Here is a 24,186-nt window from a genome sequence, read left to right on the forward strand (position 1 = left end):
AAATAAAATAAAAGTAAAAATGAATTTTCTCAGTCCAGAAAAAATGGGGGGGGGGAATAGTTTTTAAAAAGAGACAGTGGCCCCAAATGGAGTCTCTTGTGCTAAACCCCACATCAGCAAACCAAGGCGTATTACCTGACCCAACTGCAGTTCAACCCCCCAGGAATGAACTTTAACCAGTCGACCTGGAATTACCTGGCCTGCCCTAATGAGATAAGCCCACCCAAGAGACCCTTCTTCCCCTTGTGAACGTGACCTTGCCTGAAGCAATGCATTCTTTGCTAATATTTCTTTTTTCTGTCCCCTTTCCACATATTTTTTTCGTTTTTATGGCCATACCTGCAGCGTATGAAGTTTCCGGGCTAGAGGTCAAATTGCTGCAGGCCTATACCACAGCCATAGCAAGGCCAAATCTGATCCTAGCTGCAACTGCAACCTACACAGAAGTTTGCAGCAGTGCCAGATGCCGAATGCACTGAGCGAGGCCAGGGATCGCACTCGCATCCTCAGGGACACGATGTCAAGTTCTTAACCCAATGAGCCACAGCAGGAACTCCCCTTTCCACACTTAAAAACCATCCCTTTCCTAAGGCTGAGGAGAGCTGCTTTCTGTTGCTAGATGGTCTACTGCCTGAATTGTTGATCATTTTTGTTTTACTTTGTTTTGTTTTTGTCACACCCATGGCATGGGGAAGTTCCCTGGCCAGGGATTGAACCCAAACCACAATAGTGACAGCACCAAATCCTAGTCTAAATAAACCTCTTGAGAAGGGTCATCTAAACGTCCTCTGACTTCTGATGTCTGTATTTTCTGTGCTTCCTGGGTTGAAGGATGAGCCGAGAAGTCAGATACAGGCACAATACCAAGGCTGCTGCCGTGGGTCACGGGCAAGGCTTTGGGCAAGTGTGGGGGGCTGACCAGGAAAGGAACGGTGGCGAGGGTCCTGCCGAATAAGTGGCTGAAGTCCTGGGTCTGGGAAACCTCTCTGGGGGACTGGAATGAGAGGGATGGGAAGGTTTCGTCTAGTCCTCTTGATGCCAGAAAATGTTACTGGAATCCGGGTTCTTGTTCATGCAGGTGAAGGATGCACCTTGAGAACACCCAGGCGGCAAGCAAGCCAAGTCTCTATGACAGGAAAGCAAACAGCTCCCAGGACTGCTGGGAGTGGGGAGAAGAGCCTCTGCTCTCTATTGTCCTGTAAGGGGTTTTTATCCCTTAAAGATGGGGCGGGGGTACCAACGTGGGGTCCAGAGAGATGTGGTTTTCTCCCATTGGCCTTGTTCAATTACCCATATCAGTCCTTGTGCAGTAAGGGTCTTGGGGTGGAAATGACCTATACGTTTTATGGTTTCTTCGCCCTTCTCATCCCTTAGACTGTGTCACCCTTCCTCTCATTCCTTTTCCCATCAGTTGAGGAGGGGGTTAAAGAGGGAGGTCCGTGTGGGTGTAGGTACACTTCCTATGGTAAGCACGGCAAGCAAGGCCTGGGGGCGGGGGTGACTCCCTGGAGCCCTTAAACCACAAAGGTTAATCAATAACCTACCCTGACTCCCTGAGTTCGTATTCTGCCCACTGTCCCTGCATCGTGAGTCTCACTGATGACCAGCAGCGCCAAAAAGTCATTTCCGAGGAACACAGTTCCCACCCCTACGGATGGGGGTGGAGTGGGATCGTTGCACAGGTGGTTGTGGGGGTCCCAGTGGGGGACCTTGGATGGAGAGAGGGGCCCGGGGAGCTTTGGGAGGTCACTGTAGGTTGATGACGCTCAGAAGGGCCATCAGAACGAGGCAGGCTTGCTTGACTCTCAGGTCACTGGGTGGGGGATGGGGTGAGGCCTGCATTCAGGGTCAGACCAAGGGCAGGAGTTGAAGGACCGCCCTTCTGCTGATTTGAATAAGCACCGTGACAGTGCTAGTCTGACCTTATAGGGTCAAATTCTCCCTTACTGGACACCAAGGAGGAGCTACTGCTGGAAGAAAGAAGAGGTGGTCTTTTCCCATCCCTACCCCCCCTTGGATGATAAAACTGTAGCCCACCAGGTCCTCGGGGCAGAGCCACAATTTCCTTATCTTAATAAATCTCTTTCTGGCTGATCACTTTGTCTCTTGGTGACTTCCTTCTGCGCTGAGGCACAAAGAACCTGAACCTCAGTGAGTCCAGACACCAGGTGAGTGATTCTAATTTAAAAACCCTGGGTTCAAATCCCAATCTGGGTTTAGGCTGGGTTTGAGTCATGGCACATGGGGTCAAGTCCCAATCTGGGTTTAGGCTGGTTTCAAGCATAAGCTCAGTCAGGGTCCCTGTAACCACACCGCTCACCCCTACCTCCCATCGCTCTCCCTCCCAGCTCAACGTGGATTCCCCACAAAAAATATAACTGCTGACTGCAGTTAAAAAGAACAAAACAAAACTTTTCTATATTCTTAAAATAACATGTGTTTTTACTTAACATATCGTGAGTTTCATCTTTGGTTTGCAAAATAAACACCATTTTCTTAAAAATACAAAACATGATATAACCTCGCCACCACCCTTACAAGATTCCAGGGAGGGAAGGAGAGAGGAAAAATACGATTCATTCTTTGCAAGGGATTGAATCTCAGCTCACAAAGGGCAAAGGGACCTGACTTTGCATTTTAAAAATAACTAAAACGCATAGCAGGTAAGTTTAAACACATCAATAACTTAAATGAAATATAGTTGTTAAAGTTATTAAATAGGAGTTCCCACTGTGGCACAATGGGATCGGTGGCATCTCTGCAACACCAGGATGCATTCCCAGCCCGGCTCTGTGGGCTAAAGGATCCAGCATGGCCACAGCTATTGTGTAGGTCGCAAATGTGGCTTGTATCCGATTCCTGGCCTGGGAATCTATATGCCACAGGATGGCCAATAAGAAAAAAAAATTAAATAAAAATTGTTTCTTCTGGAAGGTGGTTGAGATTATCTCAGAATACATTTTAGGAAGACCAAGAAAATGAACCAAGCATTTTGAGGCTCTGGTTTGGCTTCAAAAGGTGAATATGGAGTCCCTGGTGTGTCTCAGTGGAAACAAATCTGACTAATATCCATGAGGATGCAGGTTCAATCCCTGGCCTCACTCAGTGGGTTAAGGATCCGGCCTTGCTATAAGCTATGGTGTAGGTCGAAGATGTGGCTTTGATCCTGCGTTGCTGTGGCTGTGGCGTAGGCTCCAATTTGACCCCTAGCCTGGGACTTCCATATATATGCCTCAGGTGCTGCTCTAAGAAAAAAGACCAAAAAAAAAAAAAAGAAAAGGTGAATATTTATGACTTTACATTTTGGGATTTTTGGTCCAGGTACTTCATGGCATCCTTGACCCAATTCTCTTGGGCATCAGCACAGATCTTCCTGGCCTGTCTGGTGCTGAAGCTGCAGGAGAGAGGGAAAGAAATGATTAAGGATCCTCTTTGAAAACTGTGTCTGTTTAATCCTAAACTTTTCAGGACCCTCTGACGTGGGATGAAGGGGTTGTCATGGGAGTGAAGGAAGAGGCAGAAGAAAGATGGGACTCTAAGGTTTACTGGCTGCTCTTGATGCCCCAGTAAAGCTATTTCTGCTCTTGCCTGGAAGGGGGCAGTTGTTGAATTCTGCCTTGCCTGCCCCCCCCCCCACCAATGAAATTTGGGGCTGGTGGGCTTTGTCTACTTACATCACAGCATTCTGGGGACATTTGTTGGCGGTGACTCTTTGGTAGCTCCGTAGTCGCTGAAAGGGGATCTTCCTTCTGGTCACATTAAAGCAGCAGATGGTGGCGACAGAAGCTGAATTGGGGGGAGAAATGAACAGAAAGGATGAGTGTTATGATACGTAGGTAGTGTTTAAGCCTGCCTTCGTAAGGAAGGAAATTTAAGAGACGGCAAGGATGTGTAAGAGGTGGGGGCAGAATCCACCTTCGGCAGGGTCCTGTACCTCTGTCTCCCATTTGATGTCCCCAGCTGTACAGCAGGCACGCATGGTGTGGACAAGGACAAGGAAAAAGCTCCGGCAATGCAATAAGCTCTAACTTTAGCATTAGGAAGAGCTATGGAGCTGCGTGTTGGTTATAGAGCCATTCACCAAAAATTCTCCATTCTCTGCTTTCTGGACACATAGTAGACTTGCATTTCTCTCTTTCTTTCCTTCTTTCCTTCTTTTCTTTCTTTCTTTCTTTCTTTCTTTCTTTCTTTCTTTCTTTCTTTCTTTCTTTCTTTCTTTCTTTCTCTTTCTTTTTCTTTCTTTCTCTTTCTTTCTTTCTCTTTCTTTCTTTCTTTCTCTTTCTTTCTTTCTCTTTTTTCTTTCTTTCTTTCTCTTTCTTTCTCTTCTCTCTCTCTCTCTTTCTTTCTTTCTTTCTCTTTCTTTCTCTCTCTCTCTCTCTTTCTTTCTTTCTCTCTCTCTCTCTCTCTCGCTCTCCCACTCTCCCTCCCTTCTTTTGTTCGTTTCTTCTTTCTTTTTTTTCAAGTAGACTATTTTTTTTTCACAGGGCTGACCCCATGGCATGTGGAAGTTCCCAGACCAGGGATAGCATCTAAGCTGCAGCTTGTGCTGCAGCTGTGGGGATGCCAGATCCTTTTACCCACTGTAAAAGGGATCGCAGGGATTAAACCTGTAGTTCTGCAGCAAACCAAGCCACTGCAGTCAGATTCTTCACCCATGGCACCACAGCAGGAACTCCAGATTTGCATGTCTTAGTCACATTTGGTTGATTGGAATCATGGACTCGTTTTGACCAATAAGTGAGGAGACCAAGTACGCAGGGTTATTTCTAAGCCAGAGTTTGTAATTGCCAGTGCAAGACCCCCCAAGAACTTCCTTTTCCTTGGTGATAGTATGCCACAGTGTTTCCGCGGGTGGCCGCTCCATCCACCCAGAATCTTGAGTGTATGAAGTCAGAACTCTAGCCAATATGTTATAGATAGTTAATACAAGTTAGAAATTAACCTTTGCTGTTGTTGTTTTTTTCTTTTTAGGGCCACGCCTGCAGCATATGGAGGTTCCTAGGCTAGGAGTCAAATTGGAGGTGCAGCCACAGGGCTTTGCCACAGCCACAGCAATGCCAGATCCGAGCAGCATGGGCAACCTACACCGCAGCTCATGGCAACGCTAGATCCTTAACCCACTGAGCAAGGCCAGGGATGGAATCCACATCCTCATGGATACTAGTCAGATTCTCAACCCACTGAGCCACAAGGGGAACGCTAACCTTTGTTGCTTTAAGCTGCTGATAATTTAGGATTGTTTGTCACGGCGTTTACACATTAACTTATTCAGACTGATACACACAGTCATCTAAGTCATCAGAGGATGGAAACAGGAGTTGTTCTACACGCATATAGATATTTTTCCCCAACAGGGTCAAAATTCCATCTCAAGAGAGTCCCCTAGGACCTCATTCCCTTCCTCTAGCCACTGTTTCTGAAAGCTGCCTTGGAGGCCAGTAAAAATTCTGGGTGAGCAAAAGATTTTTTTTCTCTCTCCCACTGACAAAGATGCCCTCTGTGCCTGCAGTAAGAGGGGGTCTTTCTTTCGTGTGCCTGCATCCCCAAACATGGATCATGGACAGTCACAGCGCCCCTCTTAAAACTCAAGTCAGGAACCTAACCCTAACCCTAACCCTTGAGTTTCTTTCTTGACTTGAGTTTTAAGAGGGGTGCTGTGACTGTCCATGATCCATGTTTGGGGATGGAGTCTACAGTCTGGCCTCAGTGGCCTGAGTTTCAAGCTCTGGCTCTGCCTCTGATTGTGAGGCCAGGGCTCTTCTTGTTCACTTATAGGACCAGCTTTCCCATCTTTCAAATGAGAGGGTTTGCAGGGAGCCTGCAGATTCTTGCTTATCTGACAGTTTTGGCAGTAAGTCATCTTTCCTGTAGAGAATCGGGGGGTGGGGGAGGGGGCTTACCTGGCTGAGCAAGCACCTGGGTGCTGAAGGCGGCTGCGGTGAGCAGCAGACACAGAAGGGCTGCGGAGACCTGCATGTTGCGGGGGGTGGGGAGGGAAGGAACCCGTGTCACAGGGAGAGTTGTTGTCTTCTGGGGTTGTCTCAGCCTCTCTGCAGCTCTGGCTGCTCTGCCTGCCTTTTAAAGACAACCTAGGGTGTGGGAGTTTCTGGGAAAGCCTTGGCTCCTGGCCGGGGTTAGAAACATGGTATGACCAAGGCAGGTCCTGAATTGCTGGTCCAGATCCCAGCAAGTTCATAGGACCTCAGAGGCAAAAATGGGGGAGGGGACTTGATACATTTTTTGTTCATTCTGTTTTGTTTCTGGGGAATGACTAAGCACAGATGGTACTGTCCTGAGGGTCACATTTCTTGTTGTGGGTTTTTTTTTTTTTTTGGCCACCCAAGGCATACGGAGTTCCCTGGCCAGGGATCAGATCCAAGCCACAGGTGTGACCTACACCCCAGCTGCCGCAATGCCGGATCAGTAACCCACCGTGCCCAAACGGGGATGGAACCTGCATCCCAGCGCTCCAGAGCACTGCTGATTCCATTGTGCCACAGCAGGAGCTCCAAGGGGGTCAATTTTCCAAGCTCTGCTTTCTCTGCAATGAACCCCCCAGAAGGGGCCCAGGGGTGGGGGGAGAATCGGGAAAAATGAAGAGATAAGGAGATTCAAATACCTTCCCTGGTCACCGTCTTTAGAATTTTGGAGGCAAGAAGGGGGATCTAAAACTGACGCAAGGCTCCCATCCAAATGCAGAGAGATCTCAGCAGCTCTGAACACTGTCAGGTCTCTGGGAACCCAGACACTGTGGGTACACGAGAACCTCTCCCCCACCATTCAATCTGGTAGTTAGAGACTTTAAGGTCATAGGACATCAAAACTCAGTGGTTCCTGTTGATCTTGACTTTCTACACATTCCTTCTTCAGCTTGATGGAGGAATACTTGATAAATAAAGATCGTATATATTTAGGGGGCATGGTGTGAGGGTTTGACATTCATATGCATTATGCTTTTTAGGTGCCCATCCATGGCATGTGGAGGTTCCCAGGCTAGGAGTCCAACTGGAGCTACTGCTGCGACCTACAACACAGCTCACAGCAATGCTGGATCCTTAACCCACTGAGCAAGGCCAGGGATCGAACCCGCAACCTCATGGTTCCCAGTCGGATTCATTTCCAGTGCACCATGACAGAAGCTCCCTCATATGCATTATGAAATAATTACTGACATCTAGTCAACTGACACATCCATTGCCTCCATCATAGTGTTTTTTTGGGGGGTATGAACACTGAAGGTCTGCTCTCTTAGAAGATCTCAAGTATACAGAAGAGCTTTTTTTTTTTTTTTTTTGTCCTTTTGTCTTTTTAGGGCCGCACCTGTGGCATATGGAGGTTCCCAGGCTAGGGATCTAATTGGAGCTCTAGCTGCCAGCCACAGCCACAGCCACAGCAACGCCAGATCTGAGCCGCATCTGTGACCTACACCACAGCCTACAGCAACACTGGATCCTTAACCCACCGAGCGAGGCCAGGGATCAAACCCACAACCTCACCGTTCCTAGTCAGATTCATTTCCGCTGCGCCACGACGGGAACTCCTACGGCAGAGTGTTTTTAACTACAGTCACCTTGCTGTACCTTAGATCCCCAGAGGTTACTTATCTTATAACCAAAAGTTTGTACAATTTGACAGACATCTGCTCAGAAATAGGGTGGCTTTTGCCAAAAAAAGACACGGCACAGTAAGGGCTGGCGAGGATGTGGAGAAAAGGGAACTCCTGTACCCTCTTGGCGGGAGTGTAAATGGGTTTAACCCCAATGAAAAACTGTTTGGAGGGTCCTGTGCTTTTCTCAGCTCTTTGCCCGGTAAAGCTTTTTTCCAAATGGAATCAAATAGCCAAAGCCTATTCGCCAAATCCACTGTGGTGATCCGGGTCTATCTGAAATGGAATATGTGACTCCCATGCCCTCACAGCCATGGATTCAAGGAATGCATTTGGAAAACCAGCGACCTAGTTCAACCCCCCACCAGCACACATTGTAGACAAGATGCCCAAAGGTGAAATATATCGAAGAGAAAGAGGACACAAGCACCCACATGTATCTTCTTTGGCACAACACTCAGCCCCCTAGTAGGCCTTGGTATAAAGGCAGAGCGTCCCTACTGGGGTCTTTAATAAGGTCCTTAATTAAAGTCTTCAATGGGCTTACATGGTGAATACAGACTCAAATACTGGTATGGGGGTATGGCAAGACCATTTTTCCTTGACACTTGCGTGTCAATTTTTTTTTTTTTTTTTTTGCTTTTTAGGGCCGCATCTGTAGCATATGGAAGTTCCCAGGCTTGGGGTCCAATCAGAGCTACAGCCGCCCGCCTACACCACAGCCACAGCAATGCCAGAGCCAAGATGCATCTGCAACCTACATCACACACAGCCCATGGCAACGCCAGATCCTTAATCCACTGAGTGAGGCCAGGGAGGACGGATACTAGTTGGGCTTGTTACCGCTGAGCCACAGTGGGAACCCCTCGCACAGCAAACTGATGGACTAGCACAGAGAGGTGTGTTGAGGATTCTGAAGTCTTGCACTGCATTCGTGGAAGACACCGATGTGGCTGAATGGCCATGGCCTCCACCAGCACAGGAGTAAGAAGGTCCCCTTACTGTCCTCCATGGCCTCTAAGATCCTGTCTAGAGTAATGGGTCCACGATGAACTGAAAGGAGGCCAAGTAAAGACCAGGAAATCTGGATCTTCCCGGATCTTCTTTCCTACTCAGCTCCACACAGAGTGGTCTAGAGTGAACTCTGGAATCAGGATCCTGAGTTTGGATGATGGCCCTTCCACAAGTGAGCTTCAATCCTGTGGATAACTCACCCCTCTCTGCTAGATTAAAATGGAGCTAATGATCACGCCGGCCTTAGAGGATAATTGTGTGAATCGAATGAATTGATATATACAAAAGATGCTCAGAAGAGTGATCACTGTAGATACTCAGAAAGGGGATACCCATAAATACTATTTTTAGGAAAAGGAATAGATGTTTTTGGCCAGGTGATGCTGCAAAAGGACTCTGAGTCCAGCTGGCTTCCTCCACCGCTTCCCCAATTTTCCCAACTTGCTTCCAAGAAAAAGCATGTTACATTCCAGAGAAATTTCAGGAATGCCTGACTTGCCACACAGGAGGATGTGGGGTCTCCGAAGCTGTGTCAGTATCGCAAGACTGGAATGCTCTTGACACAAAGGTGTTTGGCTGACAGGGTTGGGTGAACACATTCACTTAGCTGGAACTGAATATTCACTTAGCAGGAATTGAATATTACATTCCCTCTTGTGTATTTTGAGGGCTCTCTCATCAAGTGGCTTTCCTTTTTTTGTTTGTTTGTTCCCCTCCAAATCTTTGGATTTTCACTGGATCACAGAAACCTCAGTGGGAATGTATAAACTAAATCATGAAACGTCTAAAGCCCGCAGCTGTTTCGTCCAGCCACCTGGCTGTCTCCTACAAGTGGGAGCAATTTCACCGGCTGTTTGGTCTCTCTTCCTCGGAAATTTATCACTCAGTGGTGACCGAGCTAGATGAGGTCACTGGCCTTTGGCCTGGCACCTGATACAAGCAAGGTCTTGTTGGCAATGACACATGGGGATGGGCAGACTGTGAAAAAGCAAACTCAGCTTCCTAAGTGTTTTTTCAAAGAACGATCAGTGATCGGCCGACATGGATCCTGGGCATCAGGACACCTGGTTTGGTTTTGCAGTGCTCTGCTCAAGGTTTCTTCTAAGAATGCAAAGTTATACGCACAGAATTGAAAGAGCCAGTAACATTCGTTTCATTCCAATCCTCTCTTTAAAAAAAAAAAAAAAGAAAAGAGAGAGAGAGAGAGAGAGAGACCTGAGGCTTGGGGACCAGGAACAAAATCCTCAAGGCAATGTGATTCTAGAACTTCTGTTTCAGGATTCCCTGTTTTGTGAAAACATTACCACATTGAAGCCCTTGGACTTGGGTTTCCCTTATGCAAAACAGGACCAAGGAGGATCTGCTCCCTCTCTTTCTCAAGGGTCACTGAGACCACGTGTGCAGTTTCTTGCTACTTTTGGAGGAAAATTATCCCCCAGTATATGTTGGTAGAAAATTTTTAACATGCTGGGAGAACTCACTGTGGCTCAGCAGAAACGAACGTGATTGGTATCCATGAAGACGCCGGTTCGATCCCTGGCCTCGCTCAGTGGGTTAAGCATCTGGCATTGCCGTGAGCTGTGGTGCAGGTCGCAGACACGGCTCAGATCCTGCGTGACTGTAGTATAAGGCAGCAGCTGCAGCTCTGATTTGACCCCTAGCCTGGGAACTTCATATGCTGCAGGTGCAGCCCTGAAAAAAAATAGCATGTCTAGCAAACAGCAAGTGCTCAATAACAACGCCGGCTTTCATCATCTACACAAGCCACCGAATTTTCTCATTTCACGTGGGTTGACTCATAGACTCCTCCCAACAAACCTACCGATAGGTTCCCAGGAGAGTGGAAGAAGCTCCCTCCCTGGAAATGCAGCCGTTCAAAGTTGGACAATAAGAGAGAATGGTCTACAGGAAACAGCAGCCTGCAAAGATTAAGCACCTGTAAAGATTAACTGCCCCCTGTGCATCCCTTACCCTGCTGCTGCCCTTACCTGGTCATGAGACTCAGACCCCAACCACCTTCTCTCATTGTTCTCATTTTTCCCTTCCTCTATAATTTTCCCTGCTACAATCACTCGTTTATGGGACTCGACCCTTCTCCCCCACTTTCCCAAATTATATAACCTCCCTGTTATTGTCCCTGCCACAAGTTCCCGCCCTAGACCCTCGTCTCAGATTCCCACCACGACTAACTTGTTACAGTCGGTGCTGGCACCACTTTGAGCTCAGCCCCTCTATCTCAGATGCCTTAACGATCTCTCTGGCTTTGCTGACTTGGTCTGGTGCGTTGTTCCTTCGGCAAACCCGATGCTTAGGAAGCAGGTATTCTAACGAAGTCCATTTCAAAAATGAGAAAGCTGAGGTTTAGGGCCTTGAACTGCCTCCTTCTTCTTCTTCTTCTGTGAAGTTATTCGTAAAAGGGAAGCCTGCTTCTCAGAGTTGCCCTGAGAAAAAAACGTTTCTTTATAACGACTTCTATTGAAGTCTTTTATTTAAAAGACTTGCATTGTTCGTTAGACTATCTCATATAATTCTCTTGGAGTAATCAATTTTAATCATTTATGCAAAGGGTAAGACGGAGGCACGGAAGATGCTGAGAGTATTTCCCTGAGCCATCGGCTACGGTAACGCTAGCCTGGGCGTCAACGGCAACAACCATGAAAATCTCGGGAGCTTGTTGCAACAAATATTTATTATCTGTTTATGTCATGGCCTGATATCAGTCAGGCTGCCTTACCAGGGGTGCTTTCTTCTGAAAAGTGACTCAAGGATCCAGCTACCATCTGGAATGTGTGGCCTCCAAGTTCCCTGAGGCAAGGGGAGAGAGGGTTGATAGGTTATGCAGGATTTTTTTTTTTTTTTTTTTTTGTCTTTTTTCAGGGCCAAACCCACGGCATGTGGAAGTTTCCAGGCTAGGGGTCGAATCGGAGCTGCAGCTGCCAGCCTACACCACAGCCACAGCAACGCGATATCAGAGCCTCATCTGCAACCTACACCATAGCTCACAGCAACACCAGATCCTTAACCCACTGAGCGAGGCCAGGGATTGAACCTGAATCCTCTTGGATACTAGTCAGATTCTTAACCCTCCGAGCCCAAACGACTTGGACTCCTTTGTCTTCCCGAATTCAGTTTTTCCATTTACAACTTTCTGGGAATGGGTGAGAGATGGTTTAGGCATCGCCAACTCAGTCCGATGATAACCCTGCCCACTGCCCAGGGAAAGAACCCAGGACGGAGGGTCGGATGTGGATGATCATACTCCATGCACATTGCAGCTTCCCAGGGACAGTGGCTGCTGGGGACTCGTCTGTAGCTCTCCAGCTTCCCTAGCGACAGGGGGCTGAAAGATGAATTCCTTCTGCAATGAAACAACAACAAAAAAGGCCATTTAAGGTTTGGTCTGGGCTTTCCGTGTATCAAGTAGAAAACCATACAAGGAGGAATCAAAGAAAAGGGAAGCTGCCCACCCTAAACCCAGTGACTCCACCCTGAGAGGTGTTCCTTAAACCCTCCGTGTCCCTCGCACAGGCTGTAAAGTTAGAGGGTGCCGTTACTAAATGAGGGTGGAGCAGGAACGGATGACAGCTCTGGGTTGACATGCTTGGAGGGGTTAGGAGACTATTACAACTCCTTAGGGCAAGGGGACTTCAGCTATGGGTCCCCTATTAGGCTCTGGTCAATCTATGTCCAGTCCATGAGTTTCCCTGATACCCACAGCCTCTGCAGATGTGGCTCTGGAGCCCAGAGCCTGGGTCCCCTCCTCTGCCTTCTACCATATCTGGAAATACCCCACCAGAGTGTCTCCTCTCTCTGATACCCTGGTCCCCCAACCTTGATAAAAGGAGTCAGGGCAGTAACTGCCCTGGAGGCACATTTCCTGAGCTGGAGTCCTAGAAGGAGCTGGATTTGGGGTCCGCAGCTGGCATCCTCCTCCAGGCTCTGGCCAGGAGTAGCTGTGTGATCAGGCTCATTCCTGATCCTTGTCTGACATTCCTGATCTTACAAAAACAGTTGTTAAAGGGAAACTGCAGGTACCCTCCTGCTCTGATGGCCCATCATGACCCAGCGATGGCGTGATATGCTTCACAAGGGAGGAGAGGACTTCGCCTTGTGGCTCAGTGGGTTCAGAACCCGACTCGTGTCCATGAGGACATGGGTTCGATCCCTGGCCTTGCTCAGTGGGTTAAGGATCTGGTGTTGCCGTGAGCTATGGTGTAGACATGGCTCAGATCCCACGTTGCTGTGGCTGGGGTGTGGCTGTGGTGTAGGCTGGCAGCTGTAGATCCATTTCGACCCCCTGGCCTGGGAACTTGCTATGCTGCAGGCGAGGCCCTAAAAAGAAAAAAAAAAAAAAAGAAGGAGAGGTGGGCTTACCTGGCTGAGCAAGCACCTGGGTACTGACGGCGGCTGCTGAGCGCAGCAGACAGAGAAGGCCTGCAGAGATCTTCACCTCGGAGGGTGAGGATTTGAGCTTCACCTTGGCAGCTGTGGGTTTCTGAGTTGGTCTCAGCCTCTCTGCTCCTCTGGTGGCTCTTCCTTCCTTTTACAGGGAACAGACAATAGGGAGAAAGTCAGTGGGTAAGAGGCCCCTACTCTTTTAAATGAATCATAGGATGGAGTAATAAGTCTGCTGAGCCTTCACCCTGCCCTAAGGAGGATGCTAGGAAATGAAAGTGCAAAGTGTGAGTTGATGCTGGCCTGTTTGTATCCTAAGATCAGGAGCTCAGGAGTGGTAGGTGAGGTGGTGGCTACGCCCAGGCAGGCCACAAGATGTGACCCATGGCTGTTATTAAGTATTCTTTTCATTTTTTTTTTTTTTTAAGGGCTGCACCTGCGGCATATGGAAGTTCCCAGGCTAGGGCTCGAATCGGGGTCCGAGCTGCATCTTTGACCCATACCGCAACTCATGGCCAGGGATCGAACCAGAGTCCTCCTGAATGCTAGTGGGGTTTGTTACCACTGAGCCAGAAGGGGAACTCCCGTGAGGGTATTATATTTTATCAAATGCTTTTTCTGTATCTATTTAGAGAATTACATGATTTTTAGCTTTCATTCTATTCATGGGATGGATCACATTTATTATAATAAAAAAGATTAAATAAATAAAAATATAATCTTATAATAAAAAAGACAACCTGATATCTCACGCCTTTGTGTGTATCCTCTATGCCAAATTTAAGTTGCTTGTTTGAAAGGTCTTGTTTGAACCATTCTTACATCCCAGTAATTAAATTCCCCTTCATCGTGATTTAAGAGCCTTTTAATAGGCTCTTGAATTCAGCGTGGGATATTTTGTTGAGAATTTTTGCATTTACATTCATCAGGAACCTGGGCTTGTAGGTTTTATTCTTTGCAGGGTCCTTATCTAGCTTTCCTATCAGGGTAATGGTGGCCTCATGAAATTAATCTGAGTGTTCCCTCCTCTTCAATTTTTTGGAGGAGTTCAAGAAAAATTGGCACTAATTCTTTAAATGTTTGGTAGAATTCACCTGGAAACCTTCGGGTCCTGGGTTTTTCATTGTTAGAAGATTTCTGACTATCAATCAACCTCCTTACTTATTATTGGTCTGTTCAGATTTCCTATTTCTTCATAATTTGGGTTTGGTAAATTGTACATTTCTAGGAATTTATTCATTACTTCTGGATTATTCACCTGGGTGGTGTAAATTGTTCATGTTTTCCCTTTGTATTTCTGCGGTATTGGTTGTAATGGCTTCTTTTCAATTTCTGTTTTTATTTCTTCGAGTCTGCTTTCTTTTTTTTCTTAGTATAGCTGTCATCTTCTGTTGATCTTTTCCCAAAAAAACAGCTTTTAGTTTTGTTGATCTTTCTATTGTTTTTACAACCTCAATTTAATTTATTTCTGTCCTGATCACTGCGATTTCCTTCCTTCTGCTAGCTTTGGCTGTTTGTTCTTTTTCTAGTTTCCTTTTTTGTTTTGTTTTGGTTTGGTTTTTTAGGGCCACACCCTTGGCATAGGGAGGTTTCCAGGCTAGGGGTCGAATCGGAGCTGTAGATCCTAACCTACACCACAGCCACAGCAACATGGAATCTGAGCCACGTCTGTGACCTACACCACAGCTCATGGCAATGCCGGATCCTTAACCCACTGAGTGAGGCCAGGAATCGAACCATGTCCTCATGGATACTAGTCAGATTTCGTTCCATTGAGCCACAAAGGAAACTCTTCCTCTAGTTTCTTAAGGTTTACAATTAGGTTGTTTATTTGAGATCCTTTCTTTCTCTCTTTTCTTTCTTTCTCTCTTCTTTCTTTCTTTCTTTCTTTCTTTCTTTCTTTCTTTCTTTCTTTCTTTCTTTCTTTTCTTTCTTTCTCTCTCTCTCTCTCTCTCTCTCTCTCTCTCTCTCTCTCTCTCTCTCTTTCTTTCTTTCTTTCTTTCCTTTTTTTTCTTTTTGTCTTTTCAGGGCCGCACTTGTGGCACATGGAGGTTCCCAGGCTAGGGGTTGAATCAGAGCTGTAGCCACCAGCCTATACCACAGCCACAGCAACTCGGGATCCGAGCCGCATCTGCAGCCTACACCACAGCTCATGGCAATGTCAGATCCTTAACCCACTGAGCAAGGCCAGAGATCGAACCTGCAACCTCATGGTTCCTAGTCAGGTTCGTTAACCACTGAGCCATGACAGGAACTCCTCTTCTTCTTCTTTTTTTTTTTTCCTTAGTGAAGACATTTATCACTGCAAACTTTCTTCTTAGAATATTCTCTTTTTTTTTCTTGTCTTTTTTCTCTTTTTAGGGCTGCACCCACGGCATATGGAGGTTCCCAGGCTAGTGGTTGAATTGGAGCTACAGCTGCTGGCCTATGCCACAGCCACAGCATCGCTGGATCCTAGACGCGTCTGCGACCTACACCACAGTTCAGCCAATGCTGCATTCTTAACCCACTGAGCAAGGCCAGGGGTTGAACCCATGTCCTCAGGATACTAGTCTGGTTCTTTACTGCTGAGCCGCAGTGGGAATTCCCTGGCTAGGGATTTTTGAGGCTCTCTCAGAACATGTTAAAATATGCTTGTTGGAGTTCCTGTCGTGGCGCAGTGGTTAACAAATCCGACTGGGAACCATGAGATTGCAGGTTTGATCCCTGGCCTCGCTCAGTGGCTTAAGGATCCGGTGTAGCCGTGAGCTGTGGTGTAGGTTGCAGATGCGGCTCGGATCCCGTGTTGCTGTGGCTCTGGCATAGGCCGGTGGCTACAGCTCTGATTGGACCCCTAGCCTGGGAACCTCCGTATGCTGTGGGAGCGGTCCAAGAAATAACAAAAAGACCAAAAAAATTAAAAATAAATAAATAAATAAAAGAAAATATGCTTGTTGCATGCTTTAAGCTCCCTCTTGTGGCAGAATTCTTAGTTGCACGGTTTCTCTTCATCCTGCTCGCAAACCAGGCCAAGACAGCCTCTCTCATTTTCTCAAGGGCAGAGCTAAAGCTTGAGTTGGTTTCTCCTTGGTCCACACATTTAGGCCAGTTTTCCGTGTATGCTCACTAGCTGTCTGCCAAAGCTTGCTCCTGCCATTGTCAGAAATACTCACAGGGAGCCAGCCACAGGTTGGGTGGGTATGTGTGGGGCTGAGGCTCATGGAGTATTAGGGTACCCATAGGCCAGTTAGGGGGATCGGCAGCTGAGATCTTGCAGGCTTCTAGGCCCTGCCTCCCTTGATTGCCTTCCAAAAGTTCTATCTGGTGCTTCCCCAGCCTCTCCTTGCCCCCGAGCATGCAGGGCAGTCCTCAGTACTCTGTATGGAGAAGGAGAGACAGGACACACAGCTGGCGAGCTGGGGAAATTCACACCCACACTCTCCCCCCCCCCACACACACCTCCCAGGGGACATCACAGGTCAGGAGGGTCCCTCCTGGCACTGAGCTCTGCCGTGTCGGGGGAGGAGTGATGCAGGTGACGTCAAACTGTTCCTCTTACCTGCTCCTCTGCAGCCAAACTTGAAGGTTTTGCTCTCCCTGTGTGGCGTGCTGACTTTCTCTGCTAGGACCCTGGACTCCCACAAAGGCTCTCTCATCGCGACAGTGTCTTCCATAAGACACTGTTCTCTGGGGGGCTCCCAGACCACAAAGAGGAGCTGGTGGCAATGCATGGGTCACTGCAGATTTCACAGCAGACCTGAGATCTGCATGCTTTTGACGTGATGAATGGGTGGGCAAGACTCCTCCCAGGTCCCTTGGCAGATGGTGCTGGATCCCACAGTTCCAAGAAGGCACCTTTTGGAGTTCCCGTTGTGGCTTAGCTATTAGCGAACCCAACTAGCATCCATGAAGACGCAGGTTCCATCCCTGGCCTCGCTCCGTGGGTTAAGGATCTGGCATTGCTGTGAGCTGTGGTGTAGGTCACAGACGTGGCTTGGATCTGGCGTTGCTGTGGCTGTGGTGTAGGCGGGTGGCTGTAGCTCTGGTTGGACCCCTAGCCTGGGAACTCCATATACCCTGGGTGTGGGCCTAAAAAGACAAAAACAAAACAAAACAAAACAACCCAACCAAAAAGTCACCTTTGTCCATGGATGTACACAAAAGCATTGTGGATGGGGAGGTATGAGCAACGGACAGCCTGTCTCACCGTCTCACTGACCTCACTCTTCTCTCCATTACTCTCTTTGTGTGCTACGTTTCTAGGATATCGTTTTATTTCCTTTTTCCTTTTATTATATATTTTGAGTTATTTTCTTAGTGATCACTCTGAAGATGTGCCAATATTATTGTAATTTATTCCAACCTAGTTCAGGCCAGTACCATCTTTTTTTTTTTTTTTCCCCCACTGTGCAGCAAGGGGATCAAGTTATTCTTACATGTATACATTACAATTACATTTTTTTCCCCACCCTTTGTTCTGTTGCAACATGAGTATCTAGACAAAGTTCTCAATGCTACTCAGCAGGATCTCCTTGTAAATCTATTCTAAGTTGTGTCTGATAAGCCCAAGCTCCCGATCCCTCCCACTCCCTCCCCCTCCCATCAGGCAGCCACAAGTCTTTTCTCCAAGTCTATGATTTTCTTTTCTGAGGAGATGTTCATTTGTGCTGGATATTAGATTCCAGTTATAAGTGATATCATATGGTATTTGTCTTTGTCTTTCTGGCTCATTTCGCTCAGTATGAGAGTCTCTAGTTCCATCCATGTTGCTGCAAATGGCATTATGTCATTCTTTTTTTATGGCTGAGTAGTATTCCATTGTGTATATATACCACATCTTCCGAATCCAATCATCTGTCGATGGACATTTGGGTTGTTTCCATGTCCTGGCTATTGTGAATAGTGCTGCAATGAACATGCGGGTGCATGTGTCTTTTTCAAGGAGAGTTTTGTCCAGATAGATGCCCAAGAGTGGGATTGCTGGGTCATATGGAGGTTCAATGTATAGATTTCTAAGGTATCTCCAAATTGTTCTCCACAGTGGCTGTACCAGGCCAGTACCATCTTTTATTAATTGTTAAAATTTTTATTAAAGTATAGCTGTGGTGGTGCTAACTTCTGCGGTGTAGCAACATGGCTTAGTAATACGCGTATATGCATTGTTTTTAAGAAATAGTCCTTTCTAATGGTTTATTCCAGGAGACTGGACATAGTTCCCTGTGCTATACGGTAGGGCCTTGTTTATCCATTTGAAATGTAATATTTGCATCTACTGCCCCCAAACTCTCAATCCACTCCTCTCCCTCCCCTCGCCCCCTTGGCAACTAGACGTCTGTTCCTGTCCACGGGTTTCTTTCTGTTTTGTAGATGGGTTCATTTGCGCCATATTTCAGATTCTGAATGTAAGGGATATCATATGCTATTTGGCTTTCTCTGTCTGACTTCACTCAGGAGAGCATCTCCAGCTGCAACCATGTTGCTGCCAATGGCATTATTCGGTTCTTTTTATGGGTGCGTAGGAGTCCATTGTATATATGTACCACATCTTCTTACTCCATTCATCCATTGATGGATCTTTAAGTTGTTTCCAAGTCTCGGCTATCGTAAATAATGTTGCAGTGAACATTGGGGTGCATGTATCCCTTTGAGCCATTGTTTTCTCTGGGTATATGCCATCTTAATTTCAATAATATATGAAAGCGTTGATCCTATGTAGCTCTACCCCTGCCCCGCCTTCAAGCAGCTATGAACGGAGGAAGGGAGCCATGAGCGAAGGGAGGCAGAAAGTCTCCAGCAGGTGGAAAAGATAGGAAAACAGATTCTTTCCTAAAGCATCCAGAAGGAATGCAGCCCTACATTTTAATCTTCTGATCTCCAGCTCTAAGATCATCTATTTGTATTGTTTTAAGGTATTTAGTGTATAATTGGTTACAGTGGCAATAAGAAACTGATAGAGATTTTGGCACCTGGAAGAGGGGTGGTGCTATAACGAATACTAAAAAATGTAGAAGTGGCTTTGGAATGGGGCAAGAAGAACAGGCTGCAAGAATCTTGAGCATGGGGTGTTCCCTTCATGGCTCAGTGGTTAACGAACACAACTAGGATCCATGAGGATGCAGGTTTGATCCCTGGCCTCGCTCAGTGGGTTACAGATCTGGCATTGCTGTGAGCTGTGGTGTAGGTCTCAGACACGCAGCTGTAGCTCCGATTCGACCCCTACCCTGGAAATTTCCATATGCCAAGAATGCGGCCCTAAAAAAAGCGGAAAAAAAAAAAAAAGAATGGTAGAAAATGCCTAGATTTCCTCAAAGAGGCTGTTGGTAGTGACAGGGAATGAACACACTACCCTTGCCATTTCCTCCTAAAACAGGGCCTCTTGCCAGCGCTTTGTTCTCACAGTTTCATCATGCAAGGAGCAAGGAATCCCATGCTTGGCTGGAACCAAAAAATGGATTCAAGATTTCCTGAAAGCGAGTAGATATGGCTTGAAAACAGAACACGAGCGGATGGTCTGGGGACTTGAGACCTGAATCACCCTTCCCTCTGCCTCCCCTCCCTCCAGACCCTCCACTTCGAATCTGCATGGCGGTTAGACGCTCTGGTGCTCAGTAAGCTAGACGGTGAGGCCCTGTTTGCTATCACTTGACTCCCTCTTTGCCTCCTGGCATCTGCTATAATTTGAGCGATGGAGGCTGAGGAGTGGAGGAAGTGCATGGAGGGCTGTTGGACCTGGCACGCGGGTGAGTGCGTTTTATAAACAGCTGCCAATGAATTGTCCTCTGACCGATGCACCAGGTCACCTTGGGAGTGTTCCTTGGAGCTTTGATGGAATCCCTCAGCCAGAATCAGGGACCCTGGCAAGGCTCAGGAATCCAGAGGCAGAATCCCTTCTCTTCCTCGTCAGCTCTAGGTGGTGGAAATGAAAGTTTTCCAAAAGACACACTCTTCGCTCCCCAAAGCCAGGTTCTGCTGGTTTCCTCTTTGTAACACAGCATCATCCTTGTCTCATTGATGGAGGCTCAGAATGCTCAGTCTGTCCTAGGTGACAAAGTGAGTCAGTGTCAGTCCTAGAATTAGAACCCGTGTCCTTCCGCCAGGCAGGCATCTCCCCTGCTGCCGAAGACACTGTCTGATCTAGCGTGGTACAGCAGTCCTCTTTCCGCTGGAATGCCCTGGTGAACCTGCACACTCACCATGCCGAATGGATTCAATAGGGCATGATATCTGCCTTCCTTAGTGGAAGAGCTGTCTGTGCCTGGGTGGGTCACCTACCTCACAGGCAGGTCAGATGCCATGCAAGAGAATAGACGCCTTAGTTGAACATTCAGGAAAAACTAAGTCCATTCATCTAAATGGATGATCCTGGGCTCCTGGGATCGGGATGGGGAGATAGCGATGGAGAGAAGGGCATTGGGCTTTAGGAAAGCTATCGCCTTAAAATATGGCTTGTAGAAGGGGTTTCCTCTGTATCTTAAGTCGTGGGCCTTCTCCTGCCTCTGCCACATGCAGCTTTTCACTCTGCTCAGGTCGTTTTTCTCCAGTTACACCTCGTAGACGCCATACTCAGGCACTCATCATCTCTTGCTGGACCACGGCAGCAGCCTCTCTCTCGTCCCTCCCTGTCCAGGTCTGCAGGAAGCCTGAACTCATCTCTGAACCTCCGAACATGGCGCATCCTTCCTCACCGGCCCAAACATTTCCAACATGTCCTTTTAACCTACGGAGTTGAGTATTAACTTGCCACCTTGAGATTTAAAACCCTTTGCTCAGCCTTCCTTTGTAATCTTTCCCATTGCTTGACACAGACGTGGACCCCCATTCCCGTCCAATTGATTTTTCTCAGAGTTCCTGTTGTAGCTCAGCTGTAACAAGCCCAAGTAGGATCCATGAGGATGCAGGTTCGATCCCTGGCCTCGCTCAGTGGGTTCAGGATCCGGCGTTGCCATGAGCTGTGGTGTAGGTTGCAGACGCAGCTCAGATCTGGCATTGCTGTGGCTGTGACGTAGCCCAGCAGCTGCTGCTCTGATTTGACCCCTAGCTTGGGAACGTCCATGTGGCACAGGTGCCACCATAAAAAGACAAAAACATTTTTGGTTTTGTCCCTCTTTGGTGGACATGTCATCATCATTTTTTTTTGGCCGCACCTGCGGCATGCCAAAGGTCCCAGGCTGGGGATCAAACCAGCACCATGGCAGTAACACTGCCGGATCATTAACCCACTGAGCCACCAGGGAAATCCATCGTCATCATTTTTGCCTCTGAGTCTTTGCCTCCACTCTTCGCCTTTTCTTAATGACCCTATAATTTTTCTAGAAAAATCTCATACATTCATCAAAGATAAGTTCAAGTCCTATCTTCGTTTTGAATCTTATCCATGGTTATTAAGTCTTGCCCTGATTTTTCTGTTGTCCACCGTGCCTTTAAGATTTTTATTATTTTTATTCTAGCTGACTTACAATGTTCTGTCAATTTCTGCTGTACAGCAAAATAACCCAGTTATACATATATAATGTGTATCTATATATAGATACACATTCTTTTCCTCACATTATCCTCCATCATGTTGCATCCAAGTTAATAGATATAGTTCCCTGTGTTGTCTTCATTCCTCCAAGTAGGAGGATTAATTAGAGGGAAAAAAATCAGGAGAAAGTAACCCAGTTAGGGGGACGCTGAAATAGATTATGGGAGAGATTAGGAGGGGAGTCAAAATTTGTGAGCAGAAGGATGGGGGAGTGTGGGCGGCTGCTGAACAGGTGACAAATGCGGTTGGGATCCTGTCACAGGGTGTCAGGGACTGGACCGGCAGCGATGAAATGCCCGACTGGGTCCCGCCTTAAAATACTTTCTGCAGCTGCTCAGACGTGCTCACCCAGTGAAAAGACGAGACCCAGTTCCCATCCTTATTCTTCCCAACACCTGAGCCTCACCCTCTGAAATTGGGCTCCTCTCCCATCCCCAAGGTTAGGCTCAGCTTTTTAATTTCCTTGAAGAACACACCAAGTCAGGTTTTTGTACAAAAATATATCATATATATTGTTCAATAGTTACATAATATACATTTCCACAATATCATTTTTAGCAATGGCTTAGAATTTAAAACAGAAAGTTTTTGCGTTCATCATCCTTGCAAGGACCCTTCCGTCATCCCAGGGGGAGGACTGAGATTCACAGAGGAAAGCAATGTGCCCAAGTCTCCGTTTAAAAATAAAACACCAGTAGTCGTGGAGGATCTTCAAACATCAATAACTTAAATAAGATTAATGTTACTTAAGGCATCATGTTTCATATCAATAAAGTTCATACTCTTTAAAATTATAATAAAATAATATCTGAGGGTATTTAGGGCAAGTTAGAAGGAAATGAATTGTCTTCAGATTCTCGGGGGGTGGAGTCAGGCTTCAAGGCTTCGGAGTTTGGTTTTTCTTGTCCAGGTGGCTTATGGAGTCCTGGACCCACTTCTGCTTGGGTTCTGCACAGATCTCCTTGCCCACGATGGTCTTGAAGCTGTGGAGGAGAGAGGGCGTGTGGTTAGATGGAGTTCTATTGCGATTTCAGCCTAGGAATACAGCCTACTTGTCCCAAGAATCTGCCAGGGGAACTTGAGGAGGAGAGCAGGTGGAAGGGGGGAGCCCAGGACTAGCTGATCCTCGAGATGTCCCAGTTGAGGGCATCTTGACTTCAGGCTAAAGAAACTGGGAGGATCTGAATAAGAACCCAGACGGAAAGTGATGCTGGGAGGGGCGTTTTCCCTCGTGGCTGCAATTTTCCCATTGGGGATCTTTGGATATTGGCTTAGGTGGTGCAAACCTCTGATGCTACATGCGGGAGGCTTGCCCCTGGCTCCCCAAGGAAGAACTGGACCATGGAGGGCTGGTATGTTCAACTCACATCACTGCTTCTTTAGGACACTTGCTGCTGGTGACTCTTCTGTAGCTCATCAGCCGCTGCATCGAGATCTTCTTACTGGTAAGTGTATAGCAGCAGGTGACTGGAGAATTAATTGCATCTGGAGACAGAACCAGAAAGAAAAGGCATTTTAGGATGGACTAGGAGCTTTCTGATCTCCATGGGAACAGAAAAGAGCAGGAAGCAGGCAAAAGAGGGTCAGGCATGGAGGTAGAACCCATTAAATCCTAACACTTCTGCCTGTGCCTCAGAGCTAGAAGAGCATGCAGGCTCAGTTTTCTATGCTCTAAAGTGGGTATACAGCATTGATCCTGAAGAGAGGGAAGGGAGTGCTGTTAAAACTGCCTAACTTCTGGGAGAGCTGTTAGGAAGAGCTAATTATCTAAACTATCAGGATCCAGGGAAAATCAGCTCAGGGACCCCAGCCATGGGTCCCTTTAGGCTCCAAGTCATCTCTGCTTGGTTGTGAGTTTCCCTGATACCCATCATCTCTGCAAAACTGAGTCTCGGGATTCCCGATTCCGGGTCTCCTCCTCTGCCCTTCACAGTATCTGGAACTACCTTGCACATCCACCACCAGAGGTCCCTCTCTTTGATGCTCTGGTGCTCAGCAAACACTGCTCAAAGGAGCTGGTACAGTAACTGCACTGAGGGCAAGATTTCAGAGCTGGGGTCCTGGAAGGCACTGAGTTTGGGATCCACAGCAGGCATTCTCATCTATCCGCAGCTGTGTGATCAGGCTCACGGCTGATGCCTCTCTGATTTTCCTGATCGTGCAGTTAAAAAGGAGAATGTGGGTACCCTGCTGCTCTGATGGTCCATCCTGACCCAGAGATGGGGTGGGATGCGCTTCAAAGGGAAGGACAGGGGCTGCATACCTGGCTGGGCAAGGACCTGGGTGCAGAAGGTGGCTGCAGTGAGCAGCAGGCACAGGAGGGCTGCAGAGACCTTCATGTCGGCGGATGAGGATTCAAGCTTCGGTGTGGGAGCTGATGGGTCCTGGTCGGGTCTCAGCCTCTGCTCCTCCAGTGGCTCTGCCTGCCTTTTATTGAAAACCAGAGAGTGGGGGCATGGGAGAGAGGCTGGCCCTCTCAGAGAGAGTGGGGGCGGGATCCTCTTCAATGAATGACGAATCGAAACTTTGAAAGCGCTCGGGAGGTTTCCAGGAAGTAGGAGAGGGAAGCAGCGGGTCGGGATTGGGCATTTTTTTCCATTTGCTGTTGAGATGAAAAGAAATGGGGGTGGGGGATGGGGCAGGGTACTGTTAGATCTGGAGAGAGAGA

General features: G+C 47.4%; 2 protein-coding genes across 2 annotated transcripts; both read right to left on the reverse strand.

The window, feature by feature from the left end:
* Positions 1–2,419: 2,419 nt before the first annotated feature.
* Positions 2,420–6,143, reverse strand: LOC125114413 (eotaxin-like). Its single transcript, XM_047757679.1, has 3 exons — positions 5,901–6,143; positions 3,675–3,786; positions 2,420–3,394 (listed from the first exon to the last, which is right to left on the reverse strand). Exons 1-3 carry the CDS (start codon positions 5,974–5,976, stop codon positions 3,289–3,291), a joined length of 294 nt encoding a protein of 97 aa, XP_047613635.1. The 5' UTR covers positions 5,977–6,143; the 3' UTR covers positions 2,420–3,288.
* Positions 6,144–22,003: 15,860 nt separating this feature from the next.
* On the reverse strand, positions 22,004–23,943 carry LOC125115038 (C-C motif chemokine 2). Its single transcript, XM_047758772.1, has 3 exons — positions 23,782–23,943; positions 22,886–23,003; positions 22,004–22,501 (listed from the first exon to the last, which is right to left on the reverse strand). The coding sequence occupies exons 1-3, from the start codon at positions 23,855–23,857 to the stop codon at positions 22,396–22,398; spliced, it is 300 nt and encodes a 99-aa protein (XP_047614728.1). The 5' UTR covers positions 23,858–23,943; the 3' UTR covers positions 22,004–22,395.
* Positions 23,944–24,186: the final 243 nt, after the last annotated feature.

Source organism: Phacochoerus africanus, chromosome 14 (genome assembly GCF_016906955.1).
Source record: "Phacochoerus africanus isolate WHEZ1 chromosome 14, ROS_Pafr_v1, whole genome shotgun sequence".
Classification (NCBI taxonomy): domain Eukaryota; kingdom Metazoa; phylum Chordata; class Mammalia; order Artiodactyla; family Suidae; genus Phacochoerus; species Phacochoerus africanus.